Source organism: Alexandromys fortis, unplaced genomic scaffold (assembly GCF_014885135.2).
Source record: "Alexandromys fortis isolate MF-2015 unplaced genomic scaffold, M_Fortis_MF-2015_v1.1 scaffold_133, whole genome shotgun sequence".
NCBI classification, from domain to species: domain Eukaryota; kingdom Metazoa; phylum Chordata; class Mammalia; order Rodentia; family Cricetidae; genus Alexandromys; species Alexandromys fortis.
In genome coordinates this window covers 73,537-91,696 of record NW_026068030.1, presented here as the reverse complement: position 1 = coordinate 91,696, position 18,160 = coordinate 73,537, and the positions used below count along the sequence as shown (strand labels likewise).

Sequence of the window (18,160 nt, the reverse complement as noted above, 5' to 3'; positions counted from 1 at the left end):
AAAATCTAGACATCCAACACCTAACAAGATTCTTGGAATATTTTTATGAGAAATTATCATGTATATTAAAGAAAGAAACAAAAAGGGTAAAATAAATAAAGTCTCCAAAATATGGATGCTATAGATTCAATTAGTTCACCTTTGGTGAGGTAGGGAAGAAGAAATCCACAGCAACCCTTAGGAGCCTAAGCCTGAGATCTGAGACCTGATGTGTAAAGCAATTTAATAATACTATCATTGAAAAGTACGTTAACAGGCAGCAGCAGAAAACAAGAAAATGCAACATTAGCCATAGTCCAATGACCATGAGTTATGTATTTAACAATGCTGTTTCATAACATTTATCGAATAAATGAATTCATTGTATTATAAGAACAATATCGATATAGCAGTGATCCATATTCTTGTACAATCACACAAATATAAATAAGAGCAAGGTATTGAAAAGCATGAGAGTTTAGGCTGGACAGAGACACCTATTCTTAAGTCATGCTGTTAGTACAAGAGAAGTCATCAAGAAGGAAAAAACAGACAATCGCCATCTAAAGCAGGTATCACTCCAGGTTTGGAAATAAAAAAAAAAATCTTTGTACAGGGTAGTAATATGAAACCTCGACGTTTATAATTTGTGATGGACGGATCTGAAAAAGAAAGGCTGTAAAAGGTATTATCTCTGACTTCCTAATTAGGAAATGTTAGGAAAAACTGTTCTAGTCTAGAAAAGTCCTTGTACTCTCACTGCCTAAGTGGAGAATAATTACATTTGTAAAAATTATTTAAAATCATGAATAAGGTTGATTTGGTATTTCATCACCTTCAGATCTCCAGGAAAGAAATGGGAGAGCGAGTGCAAACCACCCGAAAGGGAACAACAGCTCCGAGGAGATTAAGTATCTAATTATCTAACACATGGGAGGAATTCGGGTAATTGGTCTGGGGTTCCTACACAGTTATCTATATTGCTAAACTCTGTCTTGTTCGAATGTACTTGGCTGCTTTGATGCCTTAAAAAGATAACAAGTGGAACTATTAGGAGGGCTATTAGAGTTATGGCAAACATCACTAAGTCGACATGAGTGGAGCAATTAAGCTACACCCTGGTTATTTTGATAGACAGGCAATTTATGCTGTGGTTTCCTCACGGCTGCTGTCTAGGCTGGACACAGACCAGATGAAGTTCTGCCCTTCCTGTACAAGGCCTGGGCTCCTCTACTGATACCAGAAGCATAGAGAGGCTATCGTGGGGGCAGAGTACCTTCATGATGAAGAAGAGAAGGATGATGATGACCACGTTGACCTGGGGGTGAATCCACACTGCTGACTGGCCCAGGCTTTGGGGGTCACCTATGTGTTTTACCCATGTATTGTTGTCAAATAAGGTACTGATGGCTTCACGGGGCATCAGCTGTGAGGGAAAAAGCAGAGGAGCCAGGTTTTCCAGCACGTACTGTACCTCCTCTATTAGAGAACTCATCCCCGGACTCGTTAGTCCAGGACTCTTTTGGTTCTGTTCTCCTGGAGAAACTACCCACGGGCAAAACTCCATAAGCTCCAAGTCTGAACAGCGGCCCCACCCTTGGCTTAGAGACCCAGCCACAGACATGACCTAACCCCTGCTCTCAGCTGCCACTAGAGCTGACCTCTCCAGCCATGAATTGACCCATTCCTGGTGGAAAGGTGAGTGAGGCGATGACAAAGGTAACGATTCCAGGATATAGCAGGCGGCTGAAAAAGAAACAGAGTTAAGCCTATCCCCCACTTAGCCAGCCAACAATGCATCCACACGCAGCTTCCAAGCTGTTGCTTCCCATAGTCTTCTATTCTTTCAGCTGAGCGTGTTCTCTTTGCCAAAAAATGTGGTCACTTGGGAAGCGCCAGAATGGCTAGCCCCTACCAACAGTATCAGAGTTTCCCACAGCTGCACACAGCAACTCCACCGAAAGCAATGGTTCTCAACCCTTTAATACAGTTTCTCATGTTGTGGTGACTCCCAACGATAAAATTATTTTGTTGTGACTTCATAACTGTAATTTTGCTACAGTTGTGAATTGTAATATAAAAATCTGATATGCAGGATCTCTACCCATAGGCTGAGAACCACTGACCTAAATGACCTAAAGTTCCACCTAAAGGAGGAACTGCTGGAGAAACCAGAAGGTAAGTGGGCAGGGCAAGGGGAAGGGCAATGACTCACTGCTTAGCAAGAAACTGGCTGAGAGCCTTGTGCTTTCGTACGCCGAGCATGACTTGGCGATGTAGATAAACGAAAACAGCTCCCAAGAACCCGCAGCAGATCCTGAGGGTGCAAGATACAGGCTTGAAGCTCTGAGCCGGACGCTGCAGGGCAGGCAAACAAGTAGCCTCGCTCTCCCATCTCTACCTCACACTTCGTGCTTTGACTTACGCCCTCCACAGCTCCTCCGGGCTCCAGTCCCTTCCAGCCCACAACCACACCCCATCCCCTGCTCCCCACACCCAGAAAGAGTGGTCCCACTGACCCAATGACAGCAAAAGCTGGAAGTTCCTTCAGGTCAAAAGGGAAATCCATTCGGAAATTAGTTCTGAACAGAGCGGTGATGGTGACTGTGGGACGAGAAGGCCAGCATTATGGTGGGAACTCAGAGAACGCCACAGGTAGGAAGAGAGAAAACCTGTTAAAGTGCCTTCCCTTCCTTCACCCTCAACCTCTTCTCTTCATTTAATTTCCTCTTCCTACTAGCATCTCTCCATGGCCAAAGCCTCTGCGCCATCATTTAGTCCTTCCCTGGCCCCCGAGCCTTGGTCTTGTCTCCCAAACACCATCCACCCCTTGCTCCAGCCATACTTTCTGCCACTTCGCCACCACCCCCGTTTCACCACCTCCACCTGGACCTCCGGTTACCAGCATCCTTGTTCCACACCGCCAAGACACGGAACACAAAGGCACTGAATGTGGCTGCAAAGAATCCTCGCCAGTAATTCCGAACGGCAAAGTAGGTAGAGGTGACCTCGATGCTGAACAGCACTCCTATGGGGCAGGAAAGCAGGTCAGGTGCAGACCCTCCTACACCTCCCACCGCTGGGACCTCTAACAGGGGTCGGGGAAGGGCCTGGGGGAAGTGATGCTTTGTTGTTCCTTGCAATAAACCACATTCTTGCCTATGGAAGTTTACCCCACTCCCAGACAAGGAATGTGGGCCAATGAGATACAGAGAAGATAGGAAATGGATAGGCTCTTAACTCCCTAACTTCAGGCTCAAATGTCTGTGTACTACAAATAAAGGAATAAATGCAGCTGAAAACTGTCAAACATCCATGGAGATTTATGGACAACTGAAACAGTTCTATGGAAATATTAAAATGGAAGAAGGTTCCAGGGCCAGGTCAGTACCATTGCCAAAGAGAGCTCAGGATTTGCATATTCCTTGACACCCCTCTTCATGTCCCTACAGCTTCCTACACTTTAGGGTAAGTTTATGAGAAATAAGAAAAATAGGATAGGACATTGTGCAGGCCTACAGGATTCAATACTCCAGGAAAAGAAGGCTGGGGCATGCTAATGATGATGATACTTACAAAATGTGACCCCCAAGGACCTAAGCCAGGAGGACAGCCAAGGGGAGAGGAAGGGAAGTCTTCATGCTTAGGCAGGCAAGTGAGAGACAAGGAAAGCTGGCTAGTAGTCTCCAGTCCTTGTTCTGATGGGAGATGCTCAAGCAGAAAGTGAGGAGGGGGATGCAGCACACACACCAGCAGTGCTGGGCCAAAGGAAGCAATGCCACGCAGCCAGAAAAGCACCCTTTGAAGCAAGAAAAGGACCTGCAAGATTTAGGATAAGGGAGTTGATCTTTGATTAAGTCATCAACAACACTTGACCTAAAACTTGGCTAAGCCACCAAGCAGTAGTGGTAACATGCCTTTAATCCCAGCACTTGGGAGGGAAAGAAAGACGGGGGTGGGGGTGGGGGTGGGGGATATCTCTCTGAGTTCAAGGTCAGCCTGGTCTACAGAGCTAGTTCCAGGGCAGGCTCCAAACCCTGTCTTGAAAAACAAAAAAATAGAAAAACTTGGTTAAGCCTCATCCATAGCAAACAGGAGGAGAACTGAGGTAGAAGGGGATGAGAACCAACCCAAGAGGAAAACAAAACATGAGCAAGGCAAACTTTGTCTTTTTCTTTTTTTCCACAGTGTGAATTGTTGATGTGTTTGACCAGCCATTGCCTCCCTCTTCAGACAGCAGCTCACATAATAGGAATTCTCTTCCTCCCAATCCGTGTTCAAAAGTCACATCTCTCGAATCCTTTCCTTAGGGGACAGTGATTAGTCACATCGAGTCTATGGACGAAGGAGATGGCTACTGGGTGCCACTGTCTTTTAAAGCCCAAATTGTCATTCCAATCTTCTTCGTCAAGCAGAGGCCATTCATTTCTCATCCTACTCTCTTGGTATGTGGGGTTATTCTATTTTCCACTTCCAGATTTAGCTATTTGTCCACACTGCTGAGTTTCCCCGGGATTGGAGGTTCCTTGGAAACTAAGTCCAGTCACAGTGGTGAGTGCTCCATTTAGGCTCCATGCCTATACTGGGATGGACAGGAGAGGGGAGAGTATGCTATGGAGGAGGAAAGAACACAGCAAGGGAATTTTAAAGAATGGAGCCAAGGGAGTTGGAGAGATTGCTCAGCTGTTAAGAGCACTGGCTGCTCTTTCAGAGGACCCAGGTTCAATTCCCAGGACCCCATGGCAGCTCACAACTGTCTATAACTCCAACTCCAGGGATCTAATACCCTCACACAGGCATACATGTAGCAAAAGCACCAATTCACATAAAACAAAAATAAGTAAATCATGCCAGGCAGTGGTAGCACATGCCGTTAATTCCAGCACTTGGGAGGCAGAGGCAGGCAGATCTCTGTGAGTTTGAGGCCAGTCTGGTCTATAAAGTCGGTTCCAGAACAACCAGGGTTACACAGAGAAACCCTGTCTTGACTAACCAAAATTAATAATAATAGTAATAATAATAATAATGAAAGAATGGAGCTGAGTGCAGAGCTATGTCAGCCACTCTTCCTGCCCTGCTCTTCAAATCCTAAGGGGGAGAAGTCTGTAGTGGGTATCAGATAGAATGGGTCTTTTTCCTTTGCTTTGCCATAAATAAAAGTAAAATCAGCTTTGCTTTGCCTGGCGGCAATTATCCAACTTAAATGTTACAACCGTCTCCCCGCCCCATGATGTAGACCTGGGGGGCTTTTCTGTAGCAGTCCATTGCGGTGTGATGAGGAGTGGGAACTAATTTTATTACCTGAGACAAGCAAAAGACGCGCTGCTAAGAGAAAAGAGAGCTTTAAAAACATGAGCAGCTGCTAGAAACCCTGGTGTCTTAGGTCTGGAACGCTGTTCTCTTCTTCCACTCTGGGTTCCTCCTTTAATTTCTTTTCTTGCTCCCACGCCTCTGTCTGCCTCTGTCCACTGAAGGCATTGCTCTTGGCCTCCATCTCCTGCTACTTGCTACATAATTTCTTTCTCAATTTCACTTATGCCTGTGGCATCAGCCATGGACACAGGCTGCTGATTAGATTTAGCTCAGTTCCTGGATTGTAGACTCATCAGCCTAGCTGCCTATTTTATATTAGTGGGCCATGGCATAGGAACTTTAAACTCAATATCCTCCAAGTAAAATGTGTACAGTCCCCTCCAGACCCAGTTTGCTTCCTGTGTCCTCTTCCATCCTCACCACCATCACTATCTACTGCACTGCCAGCCTTGTGAGCATGGGTGTTGGCACAGAACACCTACCTTCACATAAAAGCAGCCACCAGGCAGCATCAATTTGACTTGATACCACTTGAGTTTCTCAGCCCCTCCTCTGCTTCTTTTGCTGCCCAGTTCTGTCTGGCATCATATCACATCAGGACCATGACAATAGTCTTCTCGTTAATCTTAGATCAATCTTGTTAATCCACAACCAATTCTATCCTGCACACGTGTGCCAAGGGGATTGGACGAGCAAGTCGAGCTAACCATGTCACTTCCTTGTTTTAAATCCTTCCACGGTTTCACTTCACCCACAACAATACCTCATAAAGTCAGTCCCATGAGACGAAACAAGTCCTATGACATGACAAAGGGGCCTTGGTAGGAAATGTTGTTTGCAGTCCCTGGGTGTTCACAATGCATTCCAAGGCCTCAGATGTTCTGATAACCCTTTCAGTCCATTGTTTTAAAACTACTTACTTATTCCTCTTAAGTCCTGCATTTTCTAACCGACTGGAACCCATTACAGCGATTAACACCAGGAAGAAGTGTGCTCTGTAAAATGTATTTGGGCAGATACTCCTCTAGAGATTAAAACCTGTATCACTCTGTACGACTTCTGCTGACCTTCATGATTCAGCCCCACTTATCTGTTCTGAGTCACTTCCTATCATACTTTCCCATTCTCCTTAGTACTACTCATTACCATAAGGGCAGATATTGACTTTGGATCCTGTCCATTCTCTTCAGAGTCGCCTTGCCTCCATGCAGGCTCCTACTTCGTAATTACACCCATGACAAACACTGTCTCTTTCATAAAGCTTCGCAGGCTCCCCCAGGCTGCCCTGAAGGTTCATTGCACTCTGCCTGAGGAATTGATGCCACAGGGTCATGAACTGCCTGTGATGATCTCTGTGTTTGCCTCCCTGAGCCCTGTGAGAGTGCAGGTCTGTAACGAACGGGATGCTGAGTTGTATTTCTTTATCAGCATAGGAAATTAGGAGTTGCCTATGTTGTGAGCAAAATATCTCAAAGCTACATTTTTTCCAGTTATTCTATATTCATAAAAAAGAATCAAGTACTGCCACCTGCAGATAGGCTTGTCATTTGCAGCGTAATGCAAACAGCCTGAGCATAGCCCCTTCGCTTGCAAGTGCTTAGCAATTTCTTGTGTCAAGAGCAATGCTTGACTATAACTTTTCTTAGGGGAGGTTCCTGTTCTTGTCACAAGACCAGAAAGAAACTTTTGACTCCTCATAAGCTGCAGTCTCCGGAAAAGAATGCAGGTTCTCTTCACCTTAAAATGTTTCTAACAAAACCAAAACAACCACAAATACTTCTTTTATTTGGAAGGCTGCGGGGGGGGGGGGGGGATAAAGACAGCGTGTGTATAAATACAGGTGTGAACATCTGATTACACACTAGCATTCGCTGACAGGGCCTAATGACTTTAATGACGGGAGCTGACAACAGAAGTGTAAATGGGATGCCAGGGGGGTACATGAAGCCTGGATCTGCGTATGCTGCGTACTTCCACCATGTGAGAGCACAGCAAATGGGAGATGCCCTCACTGATTCTGACCTCTCACCCATACGTTATTTCTGTGCCAAGACATTTTAGATACCTGGAACACTCATCTATGAAAAGACTAATAACCATTTCGTCATTGCAACAAGCCTTCTAGTGGCTGGCTGTTTAAAAGTATACACCCATCCTATAACAGTATTTCTTCAATTATCAAATGGAATTTCATTATCAATAATTTCGATAAATGAACCATAAATCCCTGCCCCATTAACATAGCTATTTCGGATGAGGAAATAAACAGGCCTGCCTTTTGTGACTAGGTCCTGTCATTAATAACCCATGATAATACTACAATTTTCTTTATATGGATAGAAAAAGCTACATCCTCTTGTAAATTGCTGGTATATCAAGAAACAACTTTCTTTAAAGCTCTGTAAGTACTTCTCATTCTAAAGTTCACCATCAATCTATCACAGTCTACCAAAACCCTAGTGTCTTTAGTAAGACACAACAAGAGGTCCTGGGAGAAGGGAGTACACAGAATCTCCTGCTACAGAACAGTATTTGTAAATCAAAGGCACCGGCAATGCAAAAAGGCTTTAGCATAACTGGAGACCAGGAGGGCTACTGTGGTTCTCATCTCTGGGTCTGTAGGTGCTTCAACATGCTCCTGTTCCAGTCACTGGTCTATCAACCCACACTCACAGGATTAGGTGGGAATACATGTAAAATGGTTAGAACAAGGCGTGAGGCATATGTTACCTGAGAGTGGCAGTTCTTGTTATAATGGAAACGGTTAATTCAAGCTCTTGGAGAAGCTGACAAGCACTAGCTGTTGAGCAAGACAAGGCAAACCGGCCCATGCACTGGGGATGGGACAGACTTGCCTCCAAGTGGTGTTCCAAAACAGCAGCCGACCCCCACGGCACAGCCCACTGTCAGGATGTCAGTGTAATAGTATGGCTGCTACTAGGGAGAGACAGACAGATGGATAGGTAGGAGAAGAACAGGGAAGAGAGATGGGGGTGGGGTGGGGAGAGAGAATAAGCAGGGGTGTGAAACAAAGAAGAATGAGAGGCCTACATTACAATAATGAACATGGTCCCATCATCCCTGTGGTTCCCAGGCCAGGAGAAACTCAATCAGTTTGGCAACCAAGAAGTGACCTTATGTGCTCAAGGCCAACAGTTGAAAATAAACCAAGGAAAACGCTAAGTAAATAGTTATCAGGCAGACAAATGAACCAATAAAGACCAAACAAAGAGGGGCCGAGGATAAGTAGCAAGAGGCAGGCAGGGACTTCACTCCAAGAGAAAAGTAGTAGTAAAGCCTGCAGGAAAGAGCGCCAGTGTCAGGAGAACACTCAGCTATTTAGCAGTCACTCCCTGGGTGCCCACCCACTAGTCCCTTCAGTGAGCAAGGCCCCTCTACCCAAAAGCTACAGCAGGCACCCACCCACCCCTCCAAGTCTGGCTCAGGCAACCCAGGTAGGGAGGAAGTGAAACTTGCCTCCAACAGGGGCCGCAAAGCAGCATCCCACGCCCACTGCACAGGCTGGCACCAGAAGATCAAGCTGCCCAGGCACGGTCTGCAACAGAGAAGCACGCCGGGCAAGGCAGGTGGGACAGACAGGCAGTGTGTCAACCGGGGTGGGTGGGTGTCAGGAACTACAAAAGGATGGGGCCAGCACAGCAGGGAACATGGAGAGGAGCTGACACAGTTCATGTGGATAAGGCCTGGCTGAGGTCACCGCAGAGGGGCATGGATCAGGGTGGGCTAGACACTAGGGAGACAGACAGAAGCTGGACAGAGGGTATGATAGGGCTAGGATCCGCAGGCACGGACATGGAGAACAGGAGCATGGGTTAGTGAGATGACGCCTTCAGCACCAAGGCCAGCCCAGAGCAGGCAATCCTCCCCTGCTCTCCTTCTACCAACCAGGCCCTGCTGTGCTGTATCGCCTCACCCTTACCTCATAGACACCACAGAACATGGACATAAACTTGCTCAGGACAGCAGCACAGATGCTGGCAATGTGGACAAAGGGACCCTGGAAGAGAACAGGAGAGCCAGGGATAAGGGATGGAGGAGAAGCATGGAGACACCATTGAACCAGAATTTTTGGCCTCCAGTCCCTGGGCTGGGTGATGGAAAGAGATAAGCCAGACAAAAGTTCTGCCCCATAGGAGCCTCATCCCAGGGAGAAAGAGATGACAAACCAGTGTGTTTTCAGATAACGTTGGGGCTAGGAAGCAAACAAAGAGGCATGAGGCAAAAGAGGTGGGGCGGGGAGGAGATGATGTCCTTCCCTGGCCAGTCACCACCTGAGTTAGTGCCTTGAGTCATAATTCCATGAGTGAGTCTCGTGGGTGTTAGATGGAGAGTGTTCCAGGCAGACGAAAGAGAAAATGCAAGGGTCCTGAGTGCCACAAGCATGGCATGGTGGGAAGATGGAAAAAGAGCCTTGTCTGGAAGCACAGGGAAGCAGGTAGGCAGTGAGGCTGGAGACCCCACAGACAGGAGGTGGTGGACTGGCCTAGGGCTGGCTAGCTGTTGGGAGGAGTGTAGATCTCATAGTAAGAGAAATGGGAAGCTCTTGCGATGATATTGAGTAGAAGTCAGAAGAGTCCAGTTCCATTCTGAAAGATGCTTTGGCTGCTGTGAAGAATTTTGATGGTAGAGGGCAAGTGTGCACACAGGGACAGAGTTGGAGCCTAGCTGTCACCTTGAAGAAAGAAGACTCATCCTAGGTCTTAGTTTTCTCATGTGAAAATAGGAAGACCCAAGGACTGTGCTGATGTTGAGGCTAGCCTGGGCTACATACAAGTTTCAGGACTCTGAGCTAAAGAATGAGACTATCTCAAACAAACAAACATAAAACAAAAATAAGTAATAATAAATGAATAATAAATAAGACAAGGAGACTGATTCTGATTATGGAGAGGGCAGGTGTTTTCTAGAGACATTCTGGTTGTCATAACTAGGGCCTGCTGCTGGGGTCAATGGTTAGAAGCCAGGGATAATGCTAGCATTCCACAGGACACAGAGCGACATCCCTCTTCCCAGCAGAGTTTTCCAGTCTCAAGCTATACTCAGGCCCAGGTTGCAGGCTTGCTGTAGGGTTTCCCCAACTTTAACAGTCTGTCACTAGCTCCAGGGTGAGGAATGCCCAAGGTTTCCCCTTTGTTACTGCCCTTTGGCCCTGGCTGAGTCCGCTCAGCTCTGCCAGCCTTTCCTTCAGCTATGCAGACCTACCTCTTTCCCCACAGGGATGCCACTGCCTAGCCCAGCCGTTAAGGCCACCACCTTGGCTACAAAGGCCTTGAGTGTGAGGTATTCCTTCAAGACAACACCACGAAGAATTGTCTTCATCTCGGGAATTCCCGAACCTACGAGGGTTAAACAAACAACAACAACAACAAAAGGACAATGTCCAGGTTCGAGCTGGAGTTTAAATAGAGGAGAAAGTAGAAATGGGGAAGGGGATCACCATGCTGAGGCCTCAAAAGAGTCCGGAGGATGGAGGGAGCTCAGGGTGGGAGGTTTGTAAGAAGCCAGACTGCATTGTCTCTTGGAAAGCACTCACCCACAGCCTGAGGAGAGATGAGTTGGCAAAAGAGGGCACTGAAGAGGATGAGGATAAGGGGGAAGGTGACCCAGGCCAGGTACTGCAGAGGAAGGCTGGGCTGCATCTGGGCATAGGTCCACTTGTAGGCTGCAGGAACACAAACACACAACCTGGGATAGAGTCTAGGAAAGGCTGACAGTGAGACCGGCTCACCAGCTCCCTCACCCCTCACATTCACACTACCAGACGGCATGGGCATGCCAGCTTGTTCTCATGCCCTGGGCGTCTTAGCTGCCTGGCCCCAGGGAATTCCTTCCACTGTACATGTAGGAATTCTGAGTGGAGCCAGGTGGCTATCTATCCAAGTCCCCTCTGGCAGAGGGGGCTGGTGGCTGTGGTGCATGTCACAGTTGAATAAGAAGCTGGAGCAGGGCTAGAGGCCAGAGGGTGATCATTGATAAATGAATGGATTCCCGAGACTTGGAAATTTCAGTGATGAAACCAGGAGGAACCCTGGGAAAGCTGCCCAAATCAGTCACCCTGTTTGAGTGGCAGCTGGCAGGAAAGGCATGGGTGGTGATCTGGTTGTCAATAAGTTTAGCTTTATTTGGAGTCAAAGTCAAATCTGACTGCTCACACAACATGCTCGGCCCAAACAAGCCTGGACTGCAATGGGAAGATAGTTTTAATATGGAGAAGGTAGAGAGCAGCAGTCCAGGGCAAACCTACCCTGAAGGCTCTTGGCACTAACGTAGTCCATGCACCAGCTGACTAGAGCCATGAGCAGGCCCAGGAGCACAAGAAAGATCCAGTCTTCCCCCAGCTTCCTTCTGACCACGCGTCCCAAGCGGTGGACACAATCTAGGGAAGAAGTAAGGGTAAAGGAGGAGGAAAGCAGCTCTCTAGTCATTTCTTTGGGAGCAGGCTGAGGAGCAAAGGTGGGAGTCGTCTGTATATTAGTCACGGGACATCCCTCTACATCTCTGCCGGTTGTTGGGCCTCTCCTGCCAGAAAGCACTACAACCGTACTCCCCATGAATATATGAATTTCCATATGAGACTCATTTCTTCCCATTGGGAGAAAAGAGAAACAAGGCAAAGTATTAAGGAGGTGAAGGTGGATGTCTTTCGGTTATTCAGAGGAGGGCTTTGGCGTGTGAGGGGTGTGCGTGTGTAGGTGTGTTGGGAGATACGTAACGGGGCATCCACGTTATTCTCCCAGTCCCTGTTCCTCCTATTCCAGATTCCTCTAATTCTCAGTGCCCATCACCTTGACATTTAGAATAGTGGTCCTCATCCAAGTTGTTCACAGTCGAACTGGAGCCCATCTTCTTGGGCATCCCCCTGTCTTGTTCCTTATGTGAATATTTTTCTTTGTGATGGCCATATATCTGTATGGGTGAAGAACGGTCAGTGTCTACTTTGTTGAAGAGACAGAAAGGATACAGAAGATATTACGTAGACTTAGATTTACAGAGAAAAAGGAAAGTGTTCTCGAATCTGGACACTGAAGGCTGCTGCAGGTACTTTATAGTCATCCTGTCGCTCCTATCTCTACTATCTGCTCACACATTACTATTTCCATTCCATTTCCCATCCAACCCTGCTTCTGTTCCACCATTTCCCCAAAACCAGAAACATCTTGGTCCATGGTAGCTGTTACCAGGAGACTAACTTCTACTTGGACGTGAAGGTATGAAGAACTCTGCAGAAATCATAATCCGCCTGTGTTCTGCATGTCTATATTTCCCTGGCACCCCTGCATTGACTTCTCACCTCAGGATCCCAATTTAGACAAAGAGAGACCACACTAATCTAGCTAGCAATGGATTTTATGCTTTTACAGGGCCAGACAGTGACTGCTTGCATTTTGCCTTGGTATGCTTGCCTGCCTTGAGACACTCCGCTTCCTTATTCAAGTTCTACAAAGCCCATCCAGCTCACATCCCAGAGCTTGTAGACACAAACAGGAATTGGGCTGAAAGAGGCAAATTAATCTACTTCCCGACATGAACTAATGGGGTCCTCAGAACTAGAGAAGGGGTGCAGCCCTGTCCCCGTGTTAGCGTTTGTGTCATAACGGATCTCAGAGTGCTAATGACTTCATGCTGGCCCCACTCACCTAACCTCAACTCATCCTCTGGGGCCAGGGTCAGGCCAGGCCATGGGACTGATTCTGGGAGAGCCTGGGTAGTAGAGATCTTATTTCACAATATGAACAGCAGTTTGGTGTTTCGGTCCTGAGCAGGCACACACTCATTATCCTGCGCATGAAGGTAGTGACTGAGAAAAGCAGTGTTTCTCTTCAAACTCTACCCATCACCCAGAGATAAAAAATATTACCGGCTGGGCACGGTGGCACACACCTTCAATGCCAGCACTCAGGAAGCAGAGACTGTGAGTTTGAAGCCAACCTGACCTACATAGATAGTTCCAGGCTAACCAGGGATACGTGGTAAGATCCTGTCTCAAAAACAAATGAACACAACAAACCAGAAAATGTTTCCATTGCAGATCAGCTATTGGGGTTGCCTAAGCACTCTAAGTTGTGGGCGGGAAGGAATGAGGAAACAGTGTGCTCACTCAGGATGGGAAAACACTCTGAGGGCCAGTTGTATTCTGCTGGTCCAGCAGTAACCATCACACTATGGCAGGTTTAGAGGGACTGAGAAATCAAATCCCAAATGTACAAGTGATGAAATGTCTACAAAGTGTAGAGAGTCCTCTAGTGTGTGCAGGGCTGAGGGGGGGCATAGGGGACAGAACCCTCTTGACAAAATACTGGTGACTGCTGCATCCTGGGAGCTCATTATACCATCCGAGTTTTATGTGTGGTATTTTCCCGCACAAGCCTTAGACAAAGAACACATTACATTCCTGTTTGCTTTCCAGGTGGGTTGGAATCTAGATTAACTCTGCTCCCAAACTAACCTGCCATTCTTTTCTCCATGAAACATCAGCTCCCTTAGTCAATGTCCTGTCACCAGAAAGTGCTCTAACTAGCCAGGCGGTGGTGCACACACCTTTAAACCCAATACTTGGGAGGCAGAAGCAGGCGAATCTCTGTGAATTTGCGGTCAACCTGGTCTACACTTAACGAAGCCCTGTCTTTAAAAAAAATGTTCTAACTGCCCCTTTGCTCAAGTGCCTGCCTTCTCCAGATATATGGCACTTGGGCGAGAATGAGCTGGATTTGACATTTAGTTCCTGCTCCTCAACACTCCTCCCTCCCCACTACGGACCTACCTCCAGCAACTGCTCAGAGAACCGATTCTCATGACCCTGGTGCTGATACCATTCACTCAGGCCACCTCCAGGTTTCCAGCCTGACTCGAAGAACCAAAGCCCTGCCATCAAAACCCTTCTGAAGTCGGATCTCTTCCCCGATTCTTTCCATTCTGTCCCATTCTGCATTCTTCGTTGTTAAGAGGCACACTTACTTATGTTAATAGTGACCTGCAAACTTCCCGAGACAATTCTCCTTTCCTGTCTGTGCCCATCCCCATTTCTCTTCTCTTACTTGTCCATCTACCACTGATCCCCAAGCCCTGGATGGTAACTGCCTCTGGATAAAGCACACAGCTCTGCACTTTCCTAAGTGTCTTATGTTTCACAGAAATCTTAAATTGTTTTATAATTAGTGTGTGTGTGCGCGCCTGTGTGGAGGAGGTTTTTCCTTCCATCATGTGGGTCCCAGGAATTGAACTCAGGTATAGGGGCAAGCACCTTTACTTATTGAAACATTTTGCTGGCCTTTTAACAATTATAACACCACCCCCAAAAACAAGACCCCAGGGATCAAACAAGCTAGGTAAATACTCCACCAGAATTCTATTTTCAAGCCCTTAAAAACTTGACACCATTTTTGAGCTCGTTTTAATACTGGTCATTGATCATTGATAAATCATTCAGTTTCCCCTGCTTGTTCCAGTACCTTTCTTCTGGCTTTTGTGCAAGTGTGTGTGCATGTGTATGTGTGTGTGTGTGTGTTTGTGTATGCATGCATACAGGGCATTCATTGTGTGGAGAAACCCCATGCTGTCTGCATGTGGGTGATGGCAGAGGAGATCCTATGAGAACCACTCTGATTACGTAAGCATGTAAGCATGCACTCTTCACGTTAGTGTGGCTCTGCTGCTGTCCCACATGGTTCAAATATTCTGTTAGTAAAGGCTTTTGAAAGTGCATGCAATTCTTAAGTCAATTTTAAAAACTTATTCTTTAAAAGGCTTTTATGTTTTGAGCAAATTTGTCATTTAATTTTCCAAATAAATACCATTCCCCCTTCTCACCTAACTCCCAATTTTTACCAATCCTTGGCCCCGCTGACACCTGTCTGCCACTTCCCTCCCGCCCAGAGAATTTACCTGTGTTGGGTGGGCATTGTGCCTGGGACCCATATCCTTTCGGGGTCGGTGTTGAAGGCCCCCATTCTCTGAAGGCAGTCCATAGCTGGTACAGTGTTCAAAGGGCATGTACTGGTACTGGGGGGCACTGCCCCACCAGCTCTGTTCACCCCCATGCCGCTGGGACTGGGACCGCTCCATGTGTCCTCCCCCCAAGCCCCAGCCAGGCCTTGGCCTGCTTGCTCCCACTCTCCACCCAGTAGCTCCTTAAGCCTCTGCTTTTGCCTGTCCCCAAGGCGTCTGGGGCACCATGCCCACCTCCAGCTATTTATAGTTGTCTCTCCATCACATGACACCCCCCCACACACACTGCCACATCTGATCCTCCTGGGGTCGAAGCAGGTGTGAGTGCTGTGTGGGGGTGGGGGTTAGGATGAAAACCTATGGGACAGTCCAACAGGGAATTCCCTCTGCCAGCCAGCGGCATTGTCCCTTCCCTAGGCGGTTCACAGCTCCAGGTCACTAGTCCCTCTATAAATATCATCAGGACTAGGATGAAAAATTTCCTAGTGCAATTTTTAGGCTGGGTGTAGAACAGAGTCTAGAACTTCCTTGACTACCTCATGGGAGGTGAGGGGAGAGCGAGCTGAATGAAGGCACTAAGAGTTCTGGTAACTTTAGACAGGCAACTCACCTGGGAGAGTAGCTGACGCCTCTCCGCCATCTCTCCCTGGTAGGCTCTTTTCAGCTCAGTATCTCTTACGGGTTCAGACCCTGAACTTCTCTGTGGCCAGCTCTTCACATCCATCTCATTCCCAGCTTTCTGCCCTTGAGTCTGCCTGAGGCGGCTAAAAACACTGGAGTGCCTTCCCCTTGATCCCACCCTTATCACCCACTGGGTGTGGAATGCTGTGGGAAGCAGGGCTCATAGCCTTGGGTTCCACAGTGTCACTTATTTCCCAGACATGTGTCAGCCCCACCAGCAGCTCGGATTAATAGGGAGGGACGGAGCCTCCATCTCCAACGTGATGCCCAGGACAGCTACCAGGGTAGGGTAGATAACAGGTGAGAAGAGGAAGTCAGCTAGAGACATAGGGAAGGCGACAGTGGGAACCCAATAAACAAAAGATGGAGAAGTAACCTTCTCTTACCTAGTCAATAAATTAAATTTGATGAAGGACAAAGTACTGCATAGGGCATTCTGTTTTTCCCATCAATTTTTCTAAGACATTCTTTTCCTATGAAGTCATTATAAAAGAAACTAAGGCAAACTGAATTTCAGGTCTCTTAGGAGGTCCTCTTAGGAGGGACTGAATGGTATGGACACCGACTCTCTGGTCTGCAATATGATTCTGACCTAAACTAAATGGAATTGCTCAAAGTGGGAAGCTAGACACCATTAAAAGTACCATGTATTCCACAATTAGAAAAATTTAATTTTTACTGTCATTGTTTTTAATTACATGTCTGTATGTATGTACACATGAGTACAGGTGCCCATGAGGTCAGAAGTTGTCTGACCCGCCCTGCAGCTGGATGTATAGCAAATGTGAGTGGCCCAACCTAGATGCTAGTAGATCTTCTACGAGGGCTGTTAAGTCCTCTTAACCACTGAGCCATCTCTCTGCTCTCTCTAAAAACATCATTTTGTGTGTGTGTGTGTGTGCGCGTACACGTGTGATGGTCAGAGGACAACTTTTGGGAATTGATTCTCTCCTTGCACCATGTAGACTCCTAGGCTGGAATTTAGGTCATCAGGCTGCAGGTGACTTAATCATACTGAGTTAGTGTTGAATATCATTAATCAAAGGGAGATATACATGAAAACCACAGTGAGACATTACTTGTTAGAATGGCTGGCACCAAGGACAAGCGTGGCAAGCACTGGCAAGAACACAGAGAAAAGGGAACCCTTGGTACTAATAGTGGGAGAAACTGTCATGGTCCTCATGGCAAACAGTAAGCCAGAAATAGAGCTACTGTAGACTCAGCAATCCTACCTGTTTATACAGAGAGAAGAAAACAAACCACCGTCTCTCAGATACCTGTGTTCTTTTGTTCACTGTGGCACATTCACAACAGCCAAGACACAAAAACTACCTCCATGTCTGTCAACAGCTGAAGGCATAAAGGAAGTCTACACATATGACTCAGCGGCAAAACACACTTTCTTTTAGACAGTGCTAAGAAAGATGTCAGACATATTCAAATACTGTGCATGTTCATAGTCAAATACTGTGCATGCTGTTTATATGCAGAATCACAATGCATACGGAGCCAAAGGCTATTACAGGCTGAGATGGAGTGGGAAGATACTGGCCAAGGGTACACTTTAGTTATTGAGCTCTGAGTTTTAGAGAGCTCACAAACATGGTGGCTACAGTTAGCAATACCTGTGTACCTGAAATCTGCTAAGGGTTGATTTTAAGTGTCCACACATATACATATAGGTAATGAGAGGTGATGGTTAAGAACCTGGATCCTGGGGATCATTTCACCATGCATATATACTAGTATATCAGGTTGTGTACCTTCACTATCTATACTATTTCTAATAGTCAATTACATACTAGTAAAGCTGAAAATAATACCAACACCCTTTTTAAAATCAGCCCTGAGATTGCATGGTATACAATCCACACTCCAAGGTTACAGAGGATGGGAGAGGGAGTAATAGGTCAGATGAAGACAACAGAAAACCAAGATCAAGGGATTCCTAATGAAGATCAGAGATTATATATTCTTGGAGGGTTTCAGAGACACTCTCCCCATTTGTGGCTCTCTGAAGGTGACCACTTTCTGTAGGAAATTTTCAGAAACAAGTGTCAGATGTGATCACTGCTTCCAAAGTATCACTAAGCACAGTAGTACCTTAAAGCAGAGCACTGTGGTCAAGGGCTGAGATCTGAAATCAGAGACTAGCAGGGACTGCAAGGCACTCACACCCTGCCAAGCTGAGTGGGAGGCACTTAGTCCTCATGAAAAG

At 46.8% G+C, this 18,160-nt stretch overlaps 1 protein-coding gene across 1 annotated transcript in view; it reads right to left on the bottom strand.

The window, feature by feature from the left end:
* The window catches only part of Clcn1 (chloride voltage-gated channel 1), a 30,562-nt gene extending 15,187 nt beyond the window's left edge, over positions 1–15,375 (bottom strand). Inside the window, exons 1-12 of the mRNA XM_050164451.1 lie at positions 15,196–15,375; positions 12,099–12,219; positions 11,558–11,689; positions 10,847–10,975; positions 10,516–10,649; positions 9,233–9,310; positions 8,148–8,226; positions 2,882–3,007; positions 2,499–2,583; positions 2,195–2,296; positions 1,641–1,725; positions 1,256–1,405 (exon numbers count right to left, since the gene is read on the bottom strand). Of these exons, the coding sequence (XP_050020408.1) occupies positions 1,256–1,405; positions 1,641–1,725; positions 2,195–2,296; positions 2,499–2,583; positions 2,882–3,007; positions 8,148–8,226; positions 9,233–9,310; positions 10,516–10,649; positions 10,847–10,975; positions 11,558–11,689; positions 12,099–12,219; positions 15,196–15,375 (1,401 nt within the window). The remainder of the gene's footprint in view (positions 1–1,255; positions 1,406–1,640; positions 1,726–2,194; positions 2,297–2,498; positions 2,584–2,881; positions 3,008–8,147; positions 8,227–9,232; positions 9,311–10,515; positions 10,650–10,846; positions 10,976–11,557; positions 11,690–12,098; positions 12,220–15,195) is intronic.
* Positions 15,376–18,160: the final 2,785 nt, after the last annotated feature.